We start from the raw sequence: 20,487 nt of genomic DNA on the forward strand, positions 1-20,487 counted from the left end.
GTTTCAGTGTGCTTAAAGATACCTCATAAAGGACATGAGAAAGTGTTTTCTCACAACTGGTAGCTCCACTACTGAGATTTCTTCCATGGATCCTATACAGGTCAAACTCCTGCAAAATTCCTACCTCAGAATAACAGTGTACAGAGTCTCTGAATAGCAACATCTCCTGACATGCAGTCAAGTGGGGGGATTTTCTTTTGGTTTTTTGTTGGTTTGGGTTTTGGGCTTTTTCTTGCTTTTTGTAAAGCTGTATTACAGGCCCCCCAAAATGGCAGCACTTCTATCCATCCTCTCCCCTCTTTGACAGAGCTCCTCTCCTCATGAAATGAGGATGAGTAAAGGCACTTTCATGAAGGTGTGGCTCTGCTGCTCCACTATTTCTTTCGTATGTATTTATTTCCTGCATTTTGAGCTCTTATTTGCTTGAATGACAGGGGCAAGGGTGCCTGACTGCTACATATATTAAGAATTAATAGAAAAATTTTCTTAAGTTTTATAGTGCAATGTGAGAAATTCTGCTGAGGTCACCAACACTGATAGTGATCAGATCACACCCCGTGTTCTGCCATTTGGCACATGTCACCACTAGCTGAACCACTTGAGGTATGCTTAGGTGCAGAGGAAGAAAACTAGCAGGGAATTCCCATGTAATATAGTTAAAAATCTGAAATATGTTAAGTCTTCCTCCAAAGTCTGTATTCATATCATAGTAAGATTGACTAGCATTTCTGTCACTAATGTGACAGAATTTTCAGATCCGTTCCAGTTCTACTCCATAGCTTCTAATAAATCGCTCTCTTCATGATAATCCTGACCACCCAAATAACTAAAGTAACAGCCTGTCACTTTACTTGTAGGCAATACAGCGTTGGTTTTGAACTTGTCATGGTCTCAACAGTAGGAGATCCTGGTTCCTCTGGCTTTCAGAAAAAGAATAGTGGTGACTACAGGTAATAGCTCACTTACTGTTTCTGACCTCTAAGATTTCATTATTTCAGATCTTAATTAACCAGTGGTTTCTTTTATTGTAGGTGTGGATTTTGCTACTTGGAAGTGGAGAACATACTTGCTGGAGTTTACAACATCATCCCCACCACCTTCCTGCCTCAACAAGAGGGTCCCTTTTTCTTAGATTTTAACAGTGCTACCCCTCTTAAAGTATCACAGCTTCAGTGAGGAGACAGACCTGTGCATTACCGTTTAAGGAGGTAGTTAAGATCTATGTTACAGCCTGAGAACAGGTGACTCCACATGCCTAAAAGAAAATTGCACTCTAAGTAATAGCCAACAGCATGGAGCCACCAACTTGTCAATTAATTGCAGTAGACAGTTACCTGTGGTTTTTGCTGTTCCGGTATTAGAGTGAGCACTGTTCAACAGGTTTGTGAACATGCTAAAATGCTTATGTTCAAATGAACAAGTAAGACTTACTTTATTCAAATTTTTCACGCTTCAAATCAAAACCTGGTGAGTTAAGAGAAAAACTAACATTGGAATTTTCTTCTCCTCAACTACAGGGTATATGGGTTTAAGATTTTATTCTTAAAAGTAAACCTGTAAGAAAAAAGTATTCTTGTGTATTGCGCTTATTCAGTTTCAGGACCAAAAAGTAGAAAAACCTATTTGTGCTGCTCCCCTGAATGTTTTCAGAATTGAAGCAGTTCTCACATTTAAATGGTGACTTTACCATTGCTGAGCATGTAGTATTTCAGACTGCCACTAACATCTTCAGCTTATCTATAATAGGCTCCTCTTGCTTTACTGCTATGTACATATGTGAGGACTTGGGGAGTGTTCCAGCTTTAGCTATTTTTAAGAGAAAATTGTTGGCTTCACTCATATTACAGGTAGTTTCAGAGCTGTTATTTCATGCCTATATTATTTGAACACATAATAATCTTACAGCACAAGGCACTCTATAGCTCTTTTGTCCTGCTAGCTTTAAGTATGTTGATACAGATCAGCATTAAAATCAGGGAGAGTTAACCAGCAGTACAACACAGGCAGGATAATACGCCAGCACACAGAGCAGGTGTGAAAGGCTTTCATCCAAAGGTGCACTATAAGATTCTCTGTCTACTGAACTAGTTTCATTTGTTGATGCTAAGAGTTAGTGAACTAACCACCATCAGTGTCCTAGCAAAGAAATATTTTATCCCTGTCATTTTTGTAAGTGCTAAGCCTGTATAGGAAGGATCGCCTAAAACTCTTCCCCTATAAACTASACCTGCAAGTACTGTGCTTGCTAATCCAGTGACACATGACCATCTCTTTTAAAAGGTACCCTTTTCTTTTATATTACATTACATTTACATTTTCTTCTACATTTTTTGTTTTTGAACAACCAAATGGCAGACATGTAACTTCACAGTATCTGACAGTTTGGGAGAGAGGGTGTTTTTAAAACAGCCGCAAGATGTTCTTTGTCATTCAAGTTTGTTTGGCAGTTCCCCAAGGAAAAAAAAGGTAGTTTAAATTTATTTTTGGAGCACAAGTGCCATTTGGAAATTAGGGAAGTGAGCACATGCTACAGGAGCACTAGAAAGTTGCGTGCTAAAATTATTCCTATAGAAGTCTGCTACTGCCCCATCTCAAAAGTACAAGATCCCTTTTGTTTCAACATCTCCTTCATTAGGCAACTGCTTGACAAATGCCTAACTTGAAAAGAACATTGAAAACGCGTGCTTTTTTTGACTGTAGTTCTCTCAAAGACCATCTCGATTAGGAAGTTCAGGACAAGTTTGTCACAGTGCAACTTACCTTCTATACAGGAAAGTTTCTGATTATTGTTGGAACAAAGCAACGCAGGAACAGCACGGGCGCAGGCTTGCCGGGAAGTAGAGTCAGTTGCCTCAAGGACTGTTCTCTCCTACAAAATTAGTTTCATTTGCTTCACAACACTTTTCCTATAAATGTGTGTTAAGTTTTTAGCTCAGGCTGAACCAGTGGCAATACAATCTTACACCTGCAAAGTTAGTTACAGAGGTAGTTATGTCATCTAAACTGCATGTATTTTGACAGTACAAAAGGCAGATGCCAACCACTGCCAGCTTTCAAAACAAAGTACTTGCACATCCTCTGCTGTTTGAGATTGAGCTAGTAAGACTTGTCTATAGTAAAAGCTGTTGTTCTGTAGTTAGTTTCTACTCTGCAGTAAGTTATTTTTTTTTTTTTAGATGGTTGGACACAACCAAGTACCAAAACTTATGCTGGTAATTTAACTTGAAGATGAAACAAGCATGAAACTTAGCTTCCATACTGTACCACAAGTGTATTTTTAGTACATACTGTATTGTTTGCAGAAGAAATGAAAAGCAAGGAATGTACTTGCTTTCCTAATGCCAGAGAAGGGCTGTTTCCACAAGGATACAATAACACTTCTTACACAGTACAGTCAGTGAATTGGGATCATCCCCATAACTGTAAAGGATTTAAGTTCAGGATCAATGATGTCCTTTATAAAGCAAGTCTTAATCAAATATTGCAGCCTAGCTAATCCGGTAGAAAACCACTGTTGCACATTTCCCTGCATATATAGGAATGAGAACACTCAGGCACAAAGGAATAGGAAATATTATTATAAATTCTAGTCTCTGCAGTTTCTGACTGTGACAAAATAATTTTGAAACAATTTTCTTGCCTATTTTTCTTACAAAAAATTTTTTCACATATGCAGTTATGTTTTAATTTACTGTTTTCTGTCTAAATATCTACTGCTATCATTTTTTCACAAATCCAGAAAAATTACTGGAGGGTGAACTGACCCTTAAATTACAATACACTCAACCCAGTGTGTAGGTTGAGCTTTTCTTTGCCCTATACCATTTAGTGATTTTGATCCATAAGACAAGAGAATAGTACATGCTGCATTAAGCCCTGAAATGTTGCATAGCAAGACTTTTACAAAGGAATAAGGCGTGTGTGTGCAAAAAAATTGAAATAGCTGGACAATAAGAGATCAGATGGTTGTTACAAAGTCACATAACCATGCTTCCAGTTAGATGACTGTAACTCTTAAGCCTTAAGTCTTCTCTGCCTGTAACTAACTGTGCAATTCAAGCTTTTAAAAATTCAAATACAAAGCCGCTCAGAATATACCAGCAAGCACACTGCACCCTTCAGTTGTTGTTTGTCACCCTCTGTACAGTTCTGACCATCTATCTAAGCTGCAGAATGGTGGGGATAAATGACAAAATGAAAGCCAGCTGCTACAGGGGCTTTAAGAGGATTTACAATTTCTTTGCTTAACTAAGGGAAGACTACTACAAAGAAAGGATTTTTGCATTTCTCTGCATCACTGGTGCTGAGGGATAACTGGAGATATCCTCTTCAGAAGTTTTGACATTCTCCTTATTTATGCACTGCAAACCTTTTCTGTGTTTTTTTTTTTTAACCCTACCTTAAAGCTCCATGCAGGACACCATATGCTGCTGTTCTATAGCTCAGGGTAAGATTGCCCCTGCAGTTTTTTTGTTTTGTTAGGAAGGCATGGGGTTAGTCCTTAGTTAATCCAATCCATCAGTTCTCAAAGACTTGCTGAGAGTTAGTATGTGGATGAATAGTATCAACAGCTTCTATCCCATCTGCCCCATGATCCTAAGATTCAGTCCTAGTTCTCCAATGCAAGTTCCTGTACCTATTTTGTACAGCGATTCTGCACCTGACCATGCCATAAGGTGTCTGAACAGCCAGTTATTTCAAATTAAGTTTGTGTACATATAGTAGCAGTGTTCGTTGTTTAGTCAAAAAAGGACATTTAAATGGTGTGATAATACCAAAGAGTAGTAGAATTCCTGGATTAACATTTGCTTTATAGTACATTCTCACTTCAGGACAACTGAAGTGATCACATACATACACTTTAATACATCAGAGGCTTATTTTTATACCCATGAAGGTAGCTACCATCATGTTACATGTAAGAATTCTAACAGAAAAGTAACTGGAAAGAGCTTACTCATTTTCCAATATTCCAAAGTGATGTAAGTTCATTTAAGTTTGTTATATTTATCATTATGGCTTTTATGGAAGTTCAAAATAAAATGAGTTTTCCTTTAATTTATTAGACATGTAGTTCTGCCTGTTTGCTTGCCCAAGTGTAATTTACCTGCTAAGTGCTGGGTTGGCCAAGGGAAGAAGTCTGTAACAAATTCTTTTATGTGCTTCTGCAAGATTGGTAAGGTAGGTACCTTGGTTTCCACACCCTTTCCTACTTCTGATCAATGGTTTTACCCTCCTGGGAGCTGAACTCAGAACCGGGGCGTTTGCAAGGCAGCACATACAGTTCTGCTTTTGTATCCTGCAGAACTTAATTAATCATTGCACAAGTGCAGGGTGCTTGGGTTTCTCGTCAGAACTGGAACTATGAAAGAGAATTTGATAGCAAGAGAGGTTTTTAAAGGGAAAAAAAAAAAGTGTAGAGGTGGGCTGGCAGGTCTCCAGAAGTAGGTATTCAACCACAAATATCTGTTGATTTCTCTAACTGTATGCAGCACAGACCATAGCTTATCTACAAAAGTTTAAGTAAAAATATTAATACAATGCGACACTTCTGTACTGCTTTTTATTTCAAATTTAATACTGTCAGTCCAAGTTTTTCCCAAGTTATGGTTACAACAGAAGTTGGAACCACATACTTCTTTCCTAAGCATTTATTGAGCTGAAAAGTRCTATTGAGGGAAGAGTTCAGCCTTTAGATCACTGGAGCATGTAAATGCATATCACCTTACTAGCTATAATATGTTGAATCTAATTTTTCTGAAGACAGGTTTCCTTACCTTCAATTCTGTGTGCCCTTATAGCAAATTTCAGTAGTATTAAGCACAGAGGTGTTTGTTATTATGTAGAATAACCTTCTTCTTTTCTGCATACTAAGGGATTTTTGAAAACTTGGCTAAACCTCTGGTTTTATGGAATTCTGGATACAAAGCCAATCATGGATACAGGGATTTGGAAAGCTGGAAGGAGGTAACAGTTGTCAACATACTATGAAGGATTTTTAGTATCAGAGCTAAGTGATGCTGGGCTGCAATCTTCACCTGAAAGAGGATATTTAAGGACTAAACTTGCTTTGGGAGAAGATTCAGTACTTAGCACATGAGATGCACTTAGGTTGCACAGACTCAAAATGAAATGTGAAAAACAAAAATGTTTACTGTAGTGTGAAGAATTTTACATTAACTTTGAGAATAGATACACAAGCTGTGGCAGGGACAAAATACAACAGGACTGCAAAAACATAGAATAGAAAATACTTTGGGCAATACTAAAATTCCCATCAAATTAACAATATAAATGACATTTCAGATAAAATGGTGCTTTCAGAAATGCTCAGCCACCAAAACTTAAGAGTCCTAGGACTTTTACTACCACTTATTAGCATAATTACCGGATACTACTACTGCCTAAGAGCTGCTTTCTAGTTTTATTGAACACTTTCTCTAGGGCATACTAAAATCTCAAGTCCCTTTAACAATTATAAAACCCCACACAGTACAACCTACAGAGAAATGTAAGAACACATGGTCAATCTACACTGGCAATTCCTTTTCTTCATGCATATTTTAAGGGTGACTCCCTTATCATAACTGTCCTGAACACATCTATGACTCCCATTTTCGAGCAATAACACTTAAAGTGCTGAAAAATAATACTTCACTTCTCAGGGGAGGGGAAGGGCAAGGGGCCAATCAACTCTTTTTGGTCACTGGAATCACCCTTAGAGGCCAAGTCAGACTTCATAAGGTGGCTAGAAAGGGCCTATCACTGCTGAGTGTTCCCATCCCATTTCTGTCTTTTTCGTATGCCAGTTTTTAAAGGCATGACTAATCTTTATCCTTTCTGTGAGCACCAAGGGAAGAGTGAAGGCTTTTAGACCCACACATGCAACAGCTTTCCTGTATACAAAATATTTCTACAGTTTCAGCATAATACAGACAAATACAGATGTTTAAAGAATATGCCACTTACTTACTTACTTACACTCAAAAGATCCACTGTATCTAAAGAGCATTTCATTCTACAAAACTGAAGCCAAACTGCTCACTGCAAATGTCTGGCTTAGATTTCAGACCCCTACTGGCATGAATTTACACAGGAACATTACTCGTTATTGCTTCAGCCAGGCTGCTACAAAACAATGTACAAAGTCTGTGAAATATGAGCACAGCTTAAACATTTGACAATTTGTCTGGCCTACAAAGGATTTACTGAATAAAAACTTTAGCCCTCAACATCAATTAGACTCCTTAGTGCAGTTTTAAATTCTTAGAGTAAACGCTTAAGATTTGGCAAGTATTATTGGCACAATGTTCTTCAGACACTTAGAAGTTCATGTATAAATATTTATATTCCCATTAATCAGGACAGGGCACAAGGAGGACTCAGCCAATCTGGGCAGCTTTTCTGCCTGCGCATATTCCCTCTTTGATTTTCATGCACTGAAGGGAGAGCTGCTTCATTTGGTTATCCAAAGCCAGCCCCTCAGTGGAGCTGCTCCTGTTGCTGCTCCTATTCTTGTTCACTCTGTCGCTTGTCTTGTTCTCAGCCCCTTCTGCCCTATCCCCTGCAAAGAAAGGATTAAACTAAATGTTAAACCCAGGTTTCATTCTGCAACTTAAGGTTCAAGCAGGTGCCTCTGCAGCTTCCTTTGCCAAAGCGTACAAAATTATAGGAGCAGGAGCATGATGTACAGTAACCAAAGTCGGCCTTCCAAGCTGCGCTCATCTTGTGCACTGCATCAGCAAATTACAATGTAAACAGACTTAAACTGGAGTACACAAGAGCAGTGGTAATCCTCTAGTCTGAATTTGTCAGCAAAGGCTTGCACAGCCACTGCGTTAAGAGGTTCCTTCTGGCACCTTATTTGATTTGTTCTGGAAAGCAGGATTTTCAGCAAGCAGGACAGCGATTAAAAAAAAACAATTAAACTGAGCTTTTCCTTAAAATAAACGTACCATCAGAATCTCACTGATCCTTTATTTCCTGAGGAACCTCTAACCCCGTTGCTGCACTGAGACAAAACTGGGGAACCTCCCCAGCTAGCAGACGAATAGTTAAAAAAAACTTAAATGTCATCATTACTGTGGGATGAGGACGTTCGAGAACTGCCTTCCCCAAGGAGGCGGCCAGTGGGTCAGAGCTCGGCAAGCTGGCAATATGCCTAGGGCAGCTGAGAGGGTTTTCCTGCTCCCTTTATAAAGCTGAAAAACATTGGCCCAGGGCGTATCCAGCTGTGCGTACCTCGTTCGGCTTCACATTCAGGGGATGATGCCCCGCTGCATTCGCTTCGGGGCCCTAGGACAGGAAAGACCACCCCAAACTCGGAGAGGGAGACAGGACTGGGCAGATCCAGGCTTCCAGGTCGCGTTGCGGGAGGAAACTGAGCGTGCACCTCGCAGGGGCTCGTGGGACCAGAGCTGAAGCTGGACACCGACTGAGTTTCTGAATCTTCTTCAGATACAAAGCTACTGCCGTTGTCATCCTCAAACACTTCCGAAGCCACTGCAACGTTTAAAGAATACTCCAATTAGCAAACCTATCTCCCCTTTCCAGGGAATTTCAGTAACTCAGTTTTGCATCTTCTGTACGTACATGCACTGCTATCCCACTCAAGTAGTTTGCCCCCCTTGCAAAGCCTTAACCTCATAAGTAGATCACGAAGGCCTGATTCTGCCCCATTTCCAGAGAGAAGCTTTGAGGAACAGCAGACCCAATATGACATGCCCTGCAAGACCAAATCAATAGCTACTACTCCTTATCCTAAGACACTCTTGGGTTTTTTTTACTGTTCCCTGCTGCTCCCTGCTCACCTGGCCTTGCTCATATGTCACCTTCTGTACATAATTTAGGACAGGGACTAGTCCACTATGCCTATTTCAGCCAGCAACATCTCAGTCCCACCAAGGATTCCTGGTTATTTACAGCACTAATCAGAAAGCAGATGTGGCTGCAGGGGCAGACTACTTCCACCTTACCTTGCCACTTCTACAGTTAAAATCCAACATAAACTCCTAAGATCTTCATTTGGATGAGGATCACTAAATGACAACAACTAAAAAAAAAAAAAAGCCCTAAGCCACATAAAATCATTCTCCCTGCTTATGTTCACTCATTTGTGGAATTCCAATTAGAGCAAACCAAGTCCAAACTGTCCGTCTAGATTAAGCTGGAGGCTCTTTGTTAGGAACAGCAGGAGGAATCCATGAATACAAGTTCCATTTTGTGCAACACATGTGGTATAGATTTTATTAAAAACCAGTGTTTTCAATCTGGCCTTATTGCAGGATGGGGACTATGAACGAAAGACTTTTGCCCACAAGTAGTCCCATTGCGATAAGAAAGTTACTTATGTGCATCAGCCTTTGCACAACAAAAGCGTGTGCTGGCACTGCACAGGTTTGAAGGTGTCCCACAAATAGCAAGACATTTATAATGACCTGAGATTTTCTTCAATTGTGCTTCCTTGCAATTCCTACTACTGTCAGAGAGGCTCAGAACCAACTTGAAAGATGCGTAAGAGCAAAGTACAGCAGAGGCTTAAAGGAAAAGTTTCAAAGTAGTTCTTCTGTTATCTCCACAGCCTGGGGTTCATGTGCACCACTCAGACATGAAGGGGGCAAAGAGAGGCAGCTACCATCATGGTTATTTCAGAGATTTCAGCCTCTTTCTACTGTATGAACTACATTGCAGAACTGACCTAAAAGGTTTCAGAAGACAAAATGGGTAACCAGCATTATCCACCTCCCCGATGCCTCCTCTGGGGCATTTTGCGCCTGTAGACAGTTTGTTGTGGTTTTGTTTTTAATGTCAAATCCAAGCTGCACAATGACCCTTCTCATTTGCTGTATTTTATCAGTATACAGAGAGCAATTCAGATAACTTGCAGAGGGTAAAAGCAAAAAAGGTTGAGCAAAAAAGATGTTCGTAGTTGCAGGAGTCCTTTAACTGGTGAGGAGCACTGACACCAGCTAGCCTAGAGCAAGCACAAATTATAGCTTATTCTTTACCACCGAAACTTGCTATACGATACAAGAGCATCTGCTAGGGCATAATAAATAAAATAAAATAAAATAAAATAAACCTTGTGCTGAATGCTGAAGTGTTTTACTTAACTCCAACAGACAGAAATCAAGAGGCCTTGGTGGAAACCCCTCATGTTACAATGCATGAGAGCTTGACCTTGTCATGCTACTTTGGTTATATCTGGCAGGCTACTAGTCCTGCCCTGCCATAACCCAGGGCTGGGGCTGGCCATGATACAGCTTGGAGTCCTTCCACACATGTAGAATTGTACAGTCCAAAGAGAGGGATGAGCTCAGCTGCCAGGCCTTGCCTAAAGCCTCAGCAGTGGCCAGGAGGGCAAAACCTGCCTGGCTGTTTCTGCCCCTGTGTACTGGGCCCCTAAACTTCTTCAGCGTAAGAAAACTCAGTTATGCCCAAGGCTCCTGGGGGGCTTGCTGTGCACCAGCTTGTTGGGGGGGGGTGGGGAATTTGTGGGTATCCAAAGCAGCAAACCCTGCCTAACTCAAGAGGACTCAACCTAGGTCCTTCAAGGAGTCACAAGCTATAAGCCATGCTGAAACCTCATTAGATCAGCTGGCCCAGACACCATACGCACTATAGCGAAGGGGCTCAAGCACATGGTGCAAAAACTCATACCGCTACAGAGGACTGAAAGCCAGCGCAGGTCTGCCCCCAGCTCCCGCCACGCAGCTGGGCCATGCTGCAGGCAGGCCTGTGGGTCCCCAGCGCTGGTGTCTACATGGGCATGGCTGGGAGAGTGAAGGCACTGGGATCATGCAATTACGAACTCCTGCAATCGTGACCTAGACTCTCCTGCAGGAAATGGAGCTGAAATACAAATTGAACTGGGATTTGTGGGTCTGGACTGCGAGCAAATAATTTCTGCAACAGAAAGGGAGAAAAATGCCCAGCAGGGAGAAAAAAAAAAAGTCTGGATCACAATCAATTTCAATCTATCTTCTTTCTCCCAGAGCAGGACAGAAGTAAATTCATAACACCATAGACTGCTCCAGTCTTTGCAACTCAAACTCCCCACGTACCACTGGTTATGTAGGCTGGCAGCTCGCTCAGGTGCTGCCATCACCCAAGGAAGATGCGTCCTGTACAGAGCCCCAGTACCCAGCCTTAACATACTGCGGCTTCTTTGCTTCCCTTGTTTGAAGTACACRTGCTGCGCTCAAGTCAACATATTGACAAAAGATCCCTCAGCATGAAGGAGCTTATCCTTATACTCACTCTACGCACAACGTCACACGTTTCTACATGAGTGTAGCTGCAGCATTAGTCCCCCTGCCGTGGACCCAGGACTGCAGGTACATGTGCTTGATCCAAAAAGGCCTATTTCCAAACCAGTACTGCTACCTCAGCCCAACTGGCTAAACGATCTACTACAGCCTGCAACCACCCCAGCCAAAAGTCACTAAAAGCAGCATCACTGGCTTAAAAATTAGGAGCATGCTTTTAAGTGGATTAATTTTATTCCTTTCATTCCTTTCAGCAGCAATGCTAAGGCAACAGCTGATGCACTTCAACTCATCGCCCTTTCCTTTGAAAGCTGACTATCAAAAACACAATAAACTCCTGTAAAAAAAATGGAAGTGTAATGAGTTAACCACAGCCACACAACAGCCAACTAATTTCAAGCTGCAGCACACACAGAGCAGCCTTCATCTCGACATCTCTTATGATGCCCACGGGATACTCCCTGGCACGGGAGTGCTCTGTACTCACCTGAGATGGTGTCTGACTCCAGTTTACTTGCAGACAGGTCTTCCACAGAGGTATTGCTCCCTTCAGCACCCACGCCACATCCTCGTGGTCCCATGGCAGTGGACCGTCTCCTCTCGTGAATCTCATCTGAGATCATCTCCAGGTTTTTCAAAGCAGTCTTATACTCTCCCTTTGCCAGGGCCAGTTTTGCCTGCAGGTCATCCACCGTTTTCTTCAATTGCTAACAAGGAAGATGGATATTAGACATGCTTTTATTATGAACGGCATGGAAGCACCGTATTCAGTTTTCCATTAAGCACTCAACTGATTTTGCTCTGCATAAGCAAGCTAGCACCAACCAGTGTTGGTATCTAGGCGATCGAGGGTTTGTAGTTGAAGAGCATCCCAGTAAAAGCTCTGTGCTGGCACTTGGCCCGGGATGGATGGGAGTTCAGCCCTGCACAGAGGTTGCTGAGCACGGCCACGGGGGCAGGCAAGACAGGGGTTGGGGGCAGCTGGGCAGCCCAAGCCTGGGTCCTGGGCAAGGAAAAGGCACATCCCAGGGTTTCTGTGGCTTGCAAAGAGCTGTTGCATCTTGGGCAGCCCAGGGAAGGGCCCACACAAAAGGTGTAGGATGCACCTAGCATGCCAGGCAAGGCACGGGAATCTGCTTTCAGCCAGGCCCAGCTGGCTTAGCCCCCTGCCAGAGCCTTCCTGAAACCCAGGGGCCTCTGGGCGCAGGACAACACGCCCCACTTGTGCCCTGCACCCACCCCATACACCTACAGCACCAAGCATCACCACTACCCTTGAACTCAGAGGTGCCAGGCTCCCAAGTTTTTTCCCCCTATACAGCAAAGCTGCTCTGGTAACAGGGCAGAGGCCATATGCAACAAAAGTCACTCAAATAGAAAGACCGTATGGGATAATCCACACTGATTCTTGCATTTGAATTTTTTAATGCTACTTTGCTCTCCCACCTCTGGCAGCTCCAAGAGGAAGGGCAGCCATAGCTGATGTGCAGCATCACACACACAACTGCCACATCTGGCCTGGAGCCACCACGTCCCACAAGGTTCCACACCGTATGGAAGTGCTGGCTAAACATCGTTGCACTGAGCAGAGCACAGTGTAGAGATGCCCAAAAGCCCAGGGAGCCTGCGGCTGCTTATATCCAGCCACCAGCCCAAGCCCAGGCCATGGGCTTGACATCCTGTTTCTTCCAAACTCCAAATCTGAAGCTCACATCGGAGTGATATTTGAGAACTACGAGCAGGTTATTTGCTCTTTTAATTCACCCAGCCAGTGAACTGAAAAGAGCAGCCCAAGCACAGTTAAGCAGCCAGAAGCATTAAACACAGAGGGGCAGAAAAAAAATCCAGAGACTTCATAAAGTACAAGAGGCAAAGACGGTCAAATTATGTTTGCTCAGTTCTGGCAGTGAGCAGCAGGGTACAAACAAGGGTCTGGAGCCCTCCTCCTTCACATGAGGAAACAAAGCCTCTCAGGCTTTTATCTTTAAAATGCGCTTAGTAAATTGCTCAAGATAAGAGGTTTTGAATGGAATTGGTTTTGTACAGAAGCTTGACAAAGTTATTCTCGGAGCACTTTACATTTAATTTCAATATTTACCATAAGCAGTGAAGAATTTCAGATGCATCTGAACTACATACGTACCTCTAGCTGGACATAGTACTTTGCCTTGAGTTCAAAATAAGGTCTGCAGAAAAACAAAGAACAATTGGTTACAACCACTGGAACTAAACACAGAGTACTGGAGTGGGAGTTGGGAGTGGGAGCTGGGAGTGGGAGCTCTCTTCATAACATTAACATAGCTATTTTATTTTTCATTGTAATCCTGAGAGACTACTGATCTAGATCATAAAACACCTACATGTGCTCTCAATTTTCTTCCCCCCCCCCACCCCCCTGCCCTCTGATATATCTATTTCTCATGGGTTTCTTGGCCTAAATACAATTTTTTAAAAAATTCCAGTTTTTGTAGCTGACAACAGAATTCCTTCCAGCCTAGATTCTGCAAGATATTTAAACACAACAAGCTTTAGGCATGAGCATCCTCTCTGTATCTATCTAATTTTGGAGCTCCCAACACATGTAAATTCTCTGCAGAATCTGAGCCTTACACTTCTCCATGTTCAGATTTGGCAGCAGAGGTGCAGTTCCTTGTTTTTTTCAGCGAAGGAGAGAGGATGAAGGGAGATTCGGACACCAAAAGCACAGCATTTCCCTCCAGCTGCACAGCTCTCCCACAGTTTGCTTGGACACAGAGAACAGCATCACACCCAGCCCTTTTCCCACTACGGGCAACAGAACTTATTTATAAGGTTGCAGGATAACAGGGGCACAAAAGGTGCAGTACAAAGCTCAGAAACCATGTTCCAGCTTCTAAGTTTCGAAGCCTGCAAGCCAGCATCACCTGATGTGCCACTGGGAAGCACCAAAAGCACTGATCTGCAACCGGGCTCACTGCCCTCCTTACCTTTTGGAAGCTCTCCTGAAAAGTACAGGAGAGATGAGCAATCAGATACGTTTTTATGTGAAACATGGCGTTAGCCACCCTCCTTGCATTTCCACCCTGACAGCAAGCCTTTTCTGAGCAAGTAACACCACCTTCCCCTCCTCAGCCTCCCACCGCGGCTGCGTTTTGGGCTGTGCACCAGAACTCAAGAACGTGAAACTGTGGTTCCCCAGTCCTGTGCACTTGGATGGGTTGAATTCAATATACAGTCCTTATGGTTTCCTTGCAATCAAGTTACTTTATAGCGTCTATTCTTTAATTAACCCCCTACCACTAGCAGTGCACAGGGAACGAGCTGCTGTGACGTTTCCAATGACCCAGTCCAACTGAACCTCTGTCTTCCCTCTGCTGGGACTTAACCCTGCCAAAGTCTGCACAGATGGGCCTGCCAGACATGGTGAAACATCACAGTTGGGAGCGGGGGAATATAGCTCAGATCAAACAGTAAAAGGACTCCTGCAACCTTATTCCAAAGCAATGGGACTGCAGACACACTGACAAAACGGTGTTGCCACCTCCTTTGCAGTGCGTCTGCCCACTGGGAGGGAACAACCAGGCCTGAACCCCAACAACCCATCAGCTTCCACAAGCCTGGGAGAAAAGTCTCCTGTATCAGCAAACAAGCACATGTGTGTGGGGGTGTGTGCAAATATATATATTTGTGTGTGTGTGTGTGTGTGCGTGCATACTTATGTAAAAACACATACACACACACGTTTGAGTGGGCACCTTTACAGCCAACAGGCAAGAAAGATGCCATCATGTTCCCCTAAGCCAAGAAGAGGATGCCAACACACAGGAGTTCAAACCTAAGCACTCTTCCTCACCCTCCACTAACAACCCGCCACATGTCTGAAGCCAGGCCTAAACACCAGAAAGCAAAGACACTAGCAGGGTAGGGACTCGCATCTCCACGGGTCACTTCACTCGCTTTCATCTACAATCCTGTAATTACTGAAACCTGGTTCATGACACAACAGGGCCAGGCAATCGGTACATTGATGAGATCGGTGTCCTAAGTCGCCAGTAATCTAAGCCCATGACGTTACGTTTTAAAGCAAAGTGCTTTTTAAGCAGTTGACAGGAAGACTGAAAGGCACTTTACCCGACTCACCAGAGCAGAAAGTTACTTCCAAAAGCTGCCCAAGACAGGCAAGTTCATTATCCTGCAGCTCAGAGGCACTGAGCCATAAGATCTGGCAAATGTTAAGAACATGCAGCCGTACGCATATTTATAGCTTGCAAGGGAGTAGGGAAAACAAACAGAAACAAAAGAACAGAAACAAAATTTAAAAATTTAAATTAAAATTAAAAAAATAAATAAAAAGAGAACACAATAATCACCATTCAGTCAGCAACTTTACAGGACAAATCACCTAAATGACTTCCTTCCAGGCTCTTCCAGTCTTATTATTTTCAAGCAGTAATGCTATAAGCATCTTAATCCACACTGAAGCGCAGAGCAGTTACAATCAGTTTTTGCATGGAAAAAAGTAACTCCTTCAGCATGCCTTCCCGGGGCTCAGGGAGAGGGGCTGGACATCACAGCCCTGGAAGGCCCAGCTCTTGCAGCAAACCTTCCCCTACCACCCATGGAGGACGACAGAGCAGTTTGATGGTTTCCTTCAAGAAAAGCAGCAAGTAGCCAGCACCTCTTTTCACAGTTACACCCTACAAGACAAGCAGCCCCAAATTTGAGTCGCAGCTCCCAGCTTTATATAGCCACTCGACAGTGCTAATGTTTTCAGCTCAGTTTCAACTTTCCTTAGATGAAAAATGCAATTCCGCAGACAACTGACCTTTCCAATATCCCTAAGTAGCCTGCCTTCAATATATCTACAAAACGCCTGTCCATGCCATTAGACATCTTCCACTTTACATACTAGGTTAGAATAACCTTCACTCCTGTGGCACCCCTCATTAGAGAATCTCCAAAACACCCTAGTTCAGTTGGCTTATACTGTAGTCAGCCCTGCTGCGAGACAAAAAGGAATACAGTGGGACCCTTCCACACGCAGCATGCTACTCTGACGCAGTCTCACATCTTTTTGGGTTTCTGTCACCTGCCTTGTTGGTTTTCTAACTAAAAGTAAGAACTACACTGTAAAAAATCCTAAGCTGCAAAGCATCAGCAAATGGAGCTCTGCAGTTCTGCAGTGTGTAGGTAGCATCTATGCAAAACCCCATAAGCCAGCTTCTCAAGTCACGTATCACAAAAGGGTTCAACGCATTAGAAAAAAAAACTAAGAATATGCACAGAAAACTTTTCTTATCCCATTTAGTTCACCAATCTATCAAGTCAGCTACTTCAAGATGCTTAGAGAGAGAAGGAGAACAAATGCAAGGGCAAATATTCTAGTACTATTTGTGCTGTGAGGGCGTCACATGCACACAGGAGCCCAAAAAGGAGAAGTGCAAAGGGGAGCACACTTCCAGAAGTTTGGAGAAAAAAAAAAAAAAAAAACAAATCAATATCCCCCTACAAGCAGACTTCACCTTTAAACTCATCTCCAAATATAAGACCTACTTTGATTTGTTGATGGCTCTTTTCAGCTTCTTCTCCAGCTGTTTCATCCGTCCCATGGCGGCATTGTATTTGGCTGCAGTCTCCTTGTGAACTAACTCGCTCCTCGTTTTGGTTTGTTCTGCCTCCATGACCTTCAAGAAAGAAAATACAGGCTGAGTGGCAAGACACAACAATCTGTTTCGTATCACTTTAATGAACAGCATCCTCATAATCTCTCCAATCAGCTCATGGTAGGAAAGCGAGGAGATGGAAAAAGAAAAAAATTGCTTTCAGAGAACCTACTTAAAAATCTTTCTTGAAAGGGGCAGCAATATACTGGATTTGCAAGTGCTACATTAATTATTACAGAGGTGTTGCAGCTTCCTGCGTAATATCCCTTAGGGGAAGTTCAGAAAAGCCTCGAATTTTAGGATCATCCCTCTTTAAATGCAGTTAGATATTCAGGAGTGGAACAGCACTAACAGAAATTGCTCAGTTACATTTAGCGGTGTTACTTCTGTCCCCTCCTGCCTCTCTCCCGGGAGCGCTGCCTTTCCGGCTGGGAGCCTGAGGGCTGCTCAGCACCTGGCACCGTGCTGCCGTCCCCCGACTCTAGCAAACGAGAAAGGGCTGAAAAGCAACGGTGGTGGTGAGAGGACTGAAATGCAGTTCAGCATATCCCCTCAGCCTGAATGACCAGGAGCCAGAAAACAGCGTGTCCAGTAACCAGCCCGTTCACAGAAGGCTGGGAAACTGGCTTTGCCCTTAAAGCAGTCGGCCTGCCTAAAATCACAGTTTCAGCATCAAAAACAAGCAGTGGCTCAAGCCCTGAGCCGACAGCCACGTCAGCCAGGGAGACAACTTACTTGTTTAAAGTAAGAGTAGTGGTGATACCTCTCTCTGTTGATCCCAATATGTCTAGCAATAAGGAGAAAGCAGGCAATTTTCAGGATTCCTCTCTTGCGACTAGGAAGCTATCTTTATGAAAAACGGTAGGATTCGATTTTTTCCAGTACTGGGTTTCCAGATATCTCAGCAGCAAAACCAAGTACTCGACAACTTCAATGCAAATTGCTCCAACTCACTTCCATTGCTTGGGTTATTCCAGACCAGACCAGAAGGTGATGTCTGCACTCTCGGATCCAGAGAGACAGAAAATTCAAAGTACCTCATTTTTAAATGATCTCACATAATGTCCTAATTCCATGAGACTGTCTTAGCCCTCAGGCTGAACTAAACGCAGAGAAGAGCACAGTCAACTCTCACTTGCTTGGCACGCCATGCTACTTGGGAAAACTGGTGCATCATCCTTTTTGATGCCTAAATAAAACTGTGAACCTGCTACATGCCAAACCCAAACTGCATCAGCATCAACTAAAAGCTCTTGCTGCCACAACTGGAAGCCACGTTTTGCTCATCTGCGCACACCACTCACTATGAAACAAAGAAGCTGCTACAGAACTTTAAACCTACAAAGGTTTTCAAAGGCTTTTAATTAGATGTAAAATAATTCATTCGACTCCAACACCCTTCAGCTGTCTTATAAACAAATAAGGCTCCCAATTTTGAAGAAAGGTCAAAAAAAAACTATTAGATTCATAGCAGACTCTCCCTTGCATCCTGAAAACAAGCTGCAGCCTCTCATCTTGAACAACTGTTGGGAAGCTAGGATGATGCAATGACTTTCCCTAGCAAACTATGTCAGACAAGGCTGGTTTTAGCATAGAAGTGTCTTAAATTAAAATACCATCTCCAAGGACAACACAGAAGCTGGTTTGCCTTCTTTGTAGTGTGGCAAGAAAACTGCAATTTAAAAATGCCGGAAGCTACAAAATAATGGTGCGGCTGGAATTTGCCAATTCTCAATTATATGTTAATCCTTCCCATCCACTCTTGGGGCAAAACTAGCACGGGCTTTGATATCTAGGATCAACCACCTGATAAGTCGTACAAGCAGCAGAGTCATAACAGAAGTTAGGTGTCTGGCATCAAGCTGATTTTGCAAATCTTTCATATTAAGCATCAGGATGACAGATCATAATCACCTCAAAATACCTAACAAAATATGGAATTTGCTGCCAACTGTATACGCCCACATTTTTTACCCTTTCTGGAAAGATGAAAAAAAAAAAAAAGGCTGTATACTTCATCCTTTTAATTTCAGAAGTCAGTGATGTAAGGAAAACTATCTCCCCCCCAGTCTGTTGTTTCCTTAAGAGCATTCTGTCACTGCGTTGGCATTATCTGCACGAGTCTGAGGGGAGGCCGGGAACTGCTTGCACCCTTCCCTGGAGACAGCAGCTCAGGGTGCCTTCGCTGGGCTGAGGACAAAGACGTAATTCTGCAAAATCTGTAAGATCCCTCCATGGATGTATCTCTGCAGACATCCTCGGCATTCCCAATTTACTGCCAAGACACATTTAGGTGTTTCACATGGCCAAGAAGGAACGAAGAGTGATCACCCACTCCTCCACAAAAGCCAAAATAGCCTTTAAATAGAGAAGCTGTCAGTCAGCACAGATGGAAACAGGCTTGCAAACCCTCCCTACCCATCACCCAACCCGTGATCCCACCTCCGCACCTGGCAGGTTCAACATAACGCCGCAGTTCAAAGCTAAGGAAACAAAACCACTGCACGAGTCACTTTGTGTCTGTGCCCTCCCAGAAATCTGCACAATCTGGAGTCAAAAATGGACTCCATGCAAAATTTCAGTAATAACATAGATGCAAAATAAAAATGTATCAGTGAGATTTAGCAAAGCAGACCGTCCTAGCCAGGGAATTACTCTGGAGATCTGTTTCTTTTTCCAAATATTAAAATCGATGGCTCTTCTAGAGGAAGAATTAGAAATAAAAGAGGTAAGACAGACAATACAACACCAGTATACAAGAAAGACAGAATCAATAATATAAGGGATAAAGATACTGGGGGGAGGAGGCATAAAAACCATACCGCATGTTATTTCCAGAGAGGATGGAAGGAGAGATTAGGGCAGGGAAGGTTGTAGATATTTTTGTTGGGTTTTTTATAGCTTTTTTTTTTTCTTCCTTTTCCTCCAAGTAGTTCCATGTGCAGGAAGTATCACTTCTCTCTACATCAGGAAAGTACCCACGCATTTTACACTGATAGATGGCACTTCACGGTATAATATCAAAGGGAGCTTCACAAACCAAATTAAAACAAGAGGGAGCATGCATCCTCCCTCTTCACTCTCCCCTCACCCCTTCCTTTTAAAAATGCCTCATGATCAAGAGCCAAAACATTTCTTCTCCCTGCCAGAATTTATGAACATATCTCTGGGAAGACAGTAAAAGCAGAGCCTTTTAAAGACTGCATCAGCAATTAGAAATTATCATTAATTTCTCTTGAAATTCATGCAGGATCTTCCCCTCTACTCCAGCTCATCTCAAACTCGAGGTAACACATTTGTCAGTGTTTTCTTTTTGTACATATTTATATACATGAATGATTTTCTACAGGAGTATCAAAGCTGAAATCCCTGCCCTTCATCCTGCCAGAACTCTCTGGTTTTTGGCCCTTTTATAGCCCTGCTCCCTGTGCCACAAACTGCAACATCATAATTTAAACTCGGCTACTAGCAAAGATATCACTCTTCCACTTCCCAAAAATCTTCTCCTAAATTTTAAACACAAACTGCAATTGGCTAACACACTGGTGAGCCAATGTCTAGCAGGGAACAGCACTTTT

At 42.8% G+C, this 20,487-nt stretch overlaps 2 protein-coding genes across 14 annotated transcripts in view; one reads left to right on the forward strand and one right to left on the reverse strand.

Moving 5' to 3' along the window:
- CAPN7 (calpain 7) overlaps window positions 1-5,065 on the forward strand; it is a 35,104-nt gene extending 30,039 nt beyond the window's left edge. For 6 of the 10 annotated variants that reach the window (XM_026067982.1, XM_026067984.1, XM_026067985.1 and 3 more), the window contains 2 exons: window positions 858-950; window positions 1,032-5,065. In XM_026067982.1, the coding sequence (XP_025923767.1) occupies window positions 858-950; window positions 1,032-1,176 (238 nt within the window). In that variant the 3' untranslated portion in view covers window positions 1,177-5,065. The remainder of the gene's footprint in view (window positions 1-857; window positions 951-1,031) is intronic. The other 4 variants (XM_026067987.1, XM_026067989.1, XM_026067986.1 and 1 more) reach the window with 1 other exon arrangement.
- Window positions 5,066-6,128: 1,063 nt separating this feature from the next.
- Window positions 6,129-20,487, reverse strand: part of SH3BP5 (SH3 domain binding protein 5) — a 50,713-nt gene continuing 36,354 nt past the window's right edge. For all 4 annotated transcript variants that reach the window (XM_026067990.1, XM_026067992.1, XM_026067993.1 and 1 more), the window contains 5 exons: window positions 16,800-16,930; window positions 13,411-13,453; window positions 11,755-11,974; window positions 8,242-8,502; window positions 6,129-7,564 (listed from right to left, as the gene is read on the reverse strand). In XM_026067990.1, coding sequence (XP_025923775.1) covers window positions 7,383-7,564; window positions 8,242-8,502; window positions 11,755-11,974; window positions 13,411-13,453; window positions 16,800-16,930 — 837 coding nt within the window. In that variant the 3' untranslated portion in view covers window positions 6,129-7,382. The remainder of the gene's footprint in view (window positions 7,565-8,241; window positions 8,503-11,754; window positions 11,975-13,410; window positions 13,454-16,799; window positions 16,931-20,487) is intronic.

The sequence above is a fragment of the Apteryx rowi genome, unplaced genomic scaffold, assembly GCF_003343035.1.
Source record: "Apteryx rowi isolate R43461 unplaced genomic scaffold, aptRow1 scaffold_266, whole genome shotgun sequence".
NCBI classification, from domain to species: domain Eukaryota; kingdom Metazoa; phylum Chordata; class Aves; order Apterygiformes; family Apterygidae; genus Apteryx; species Apteryx rowi.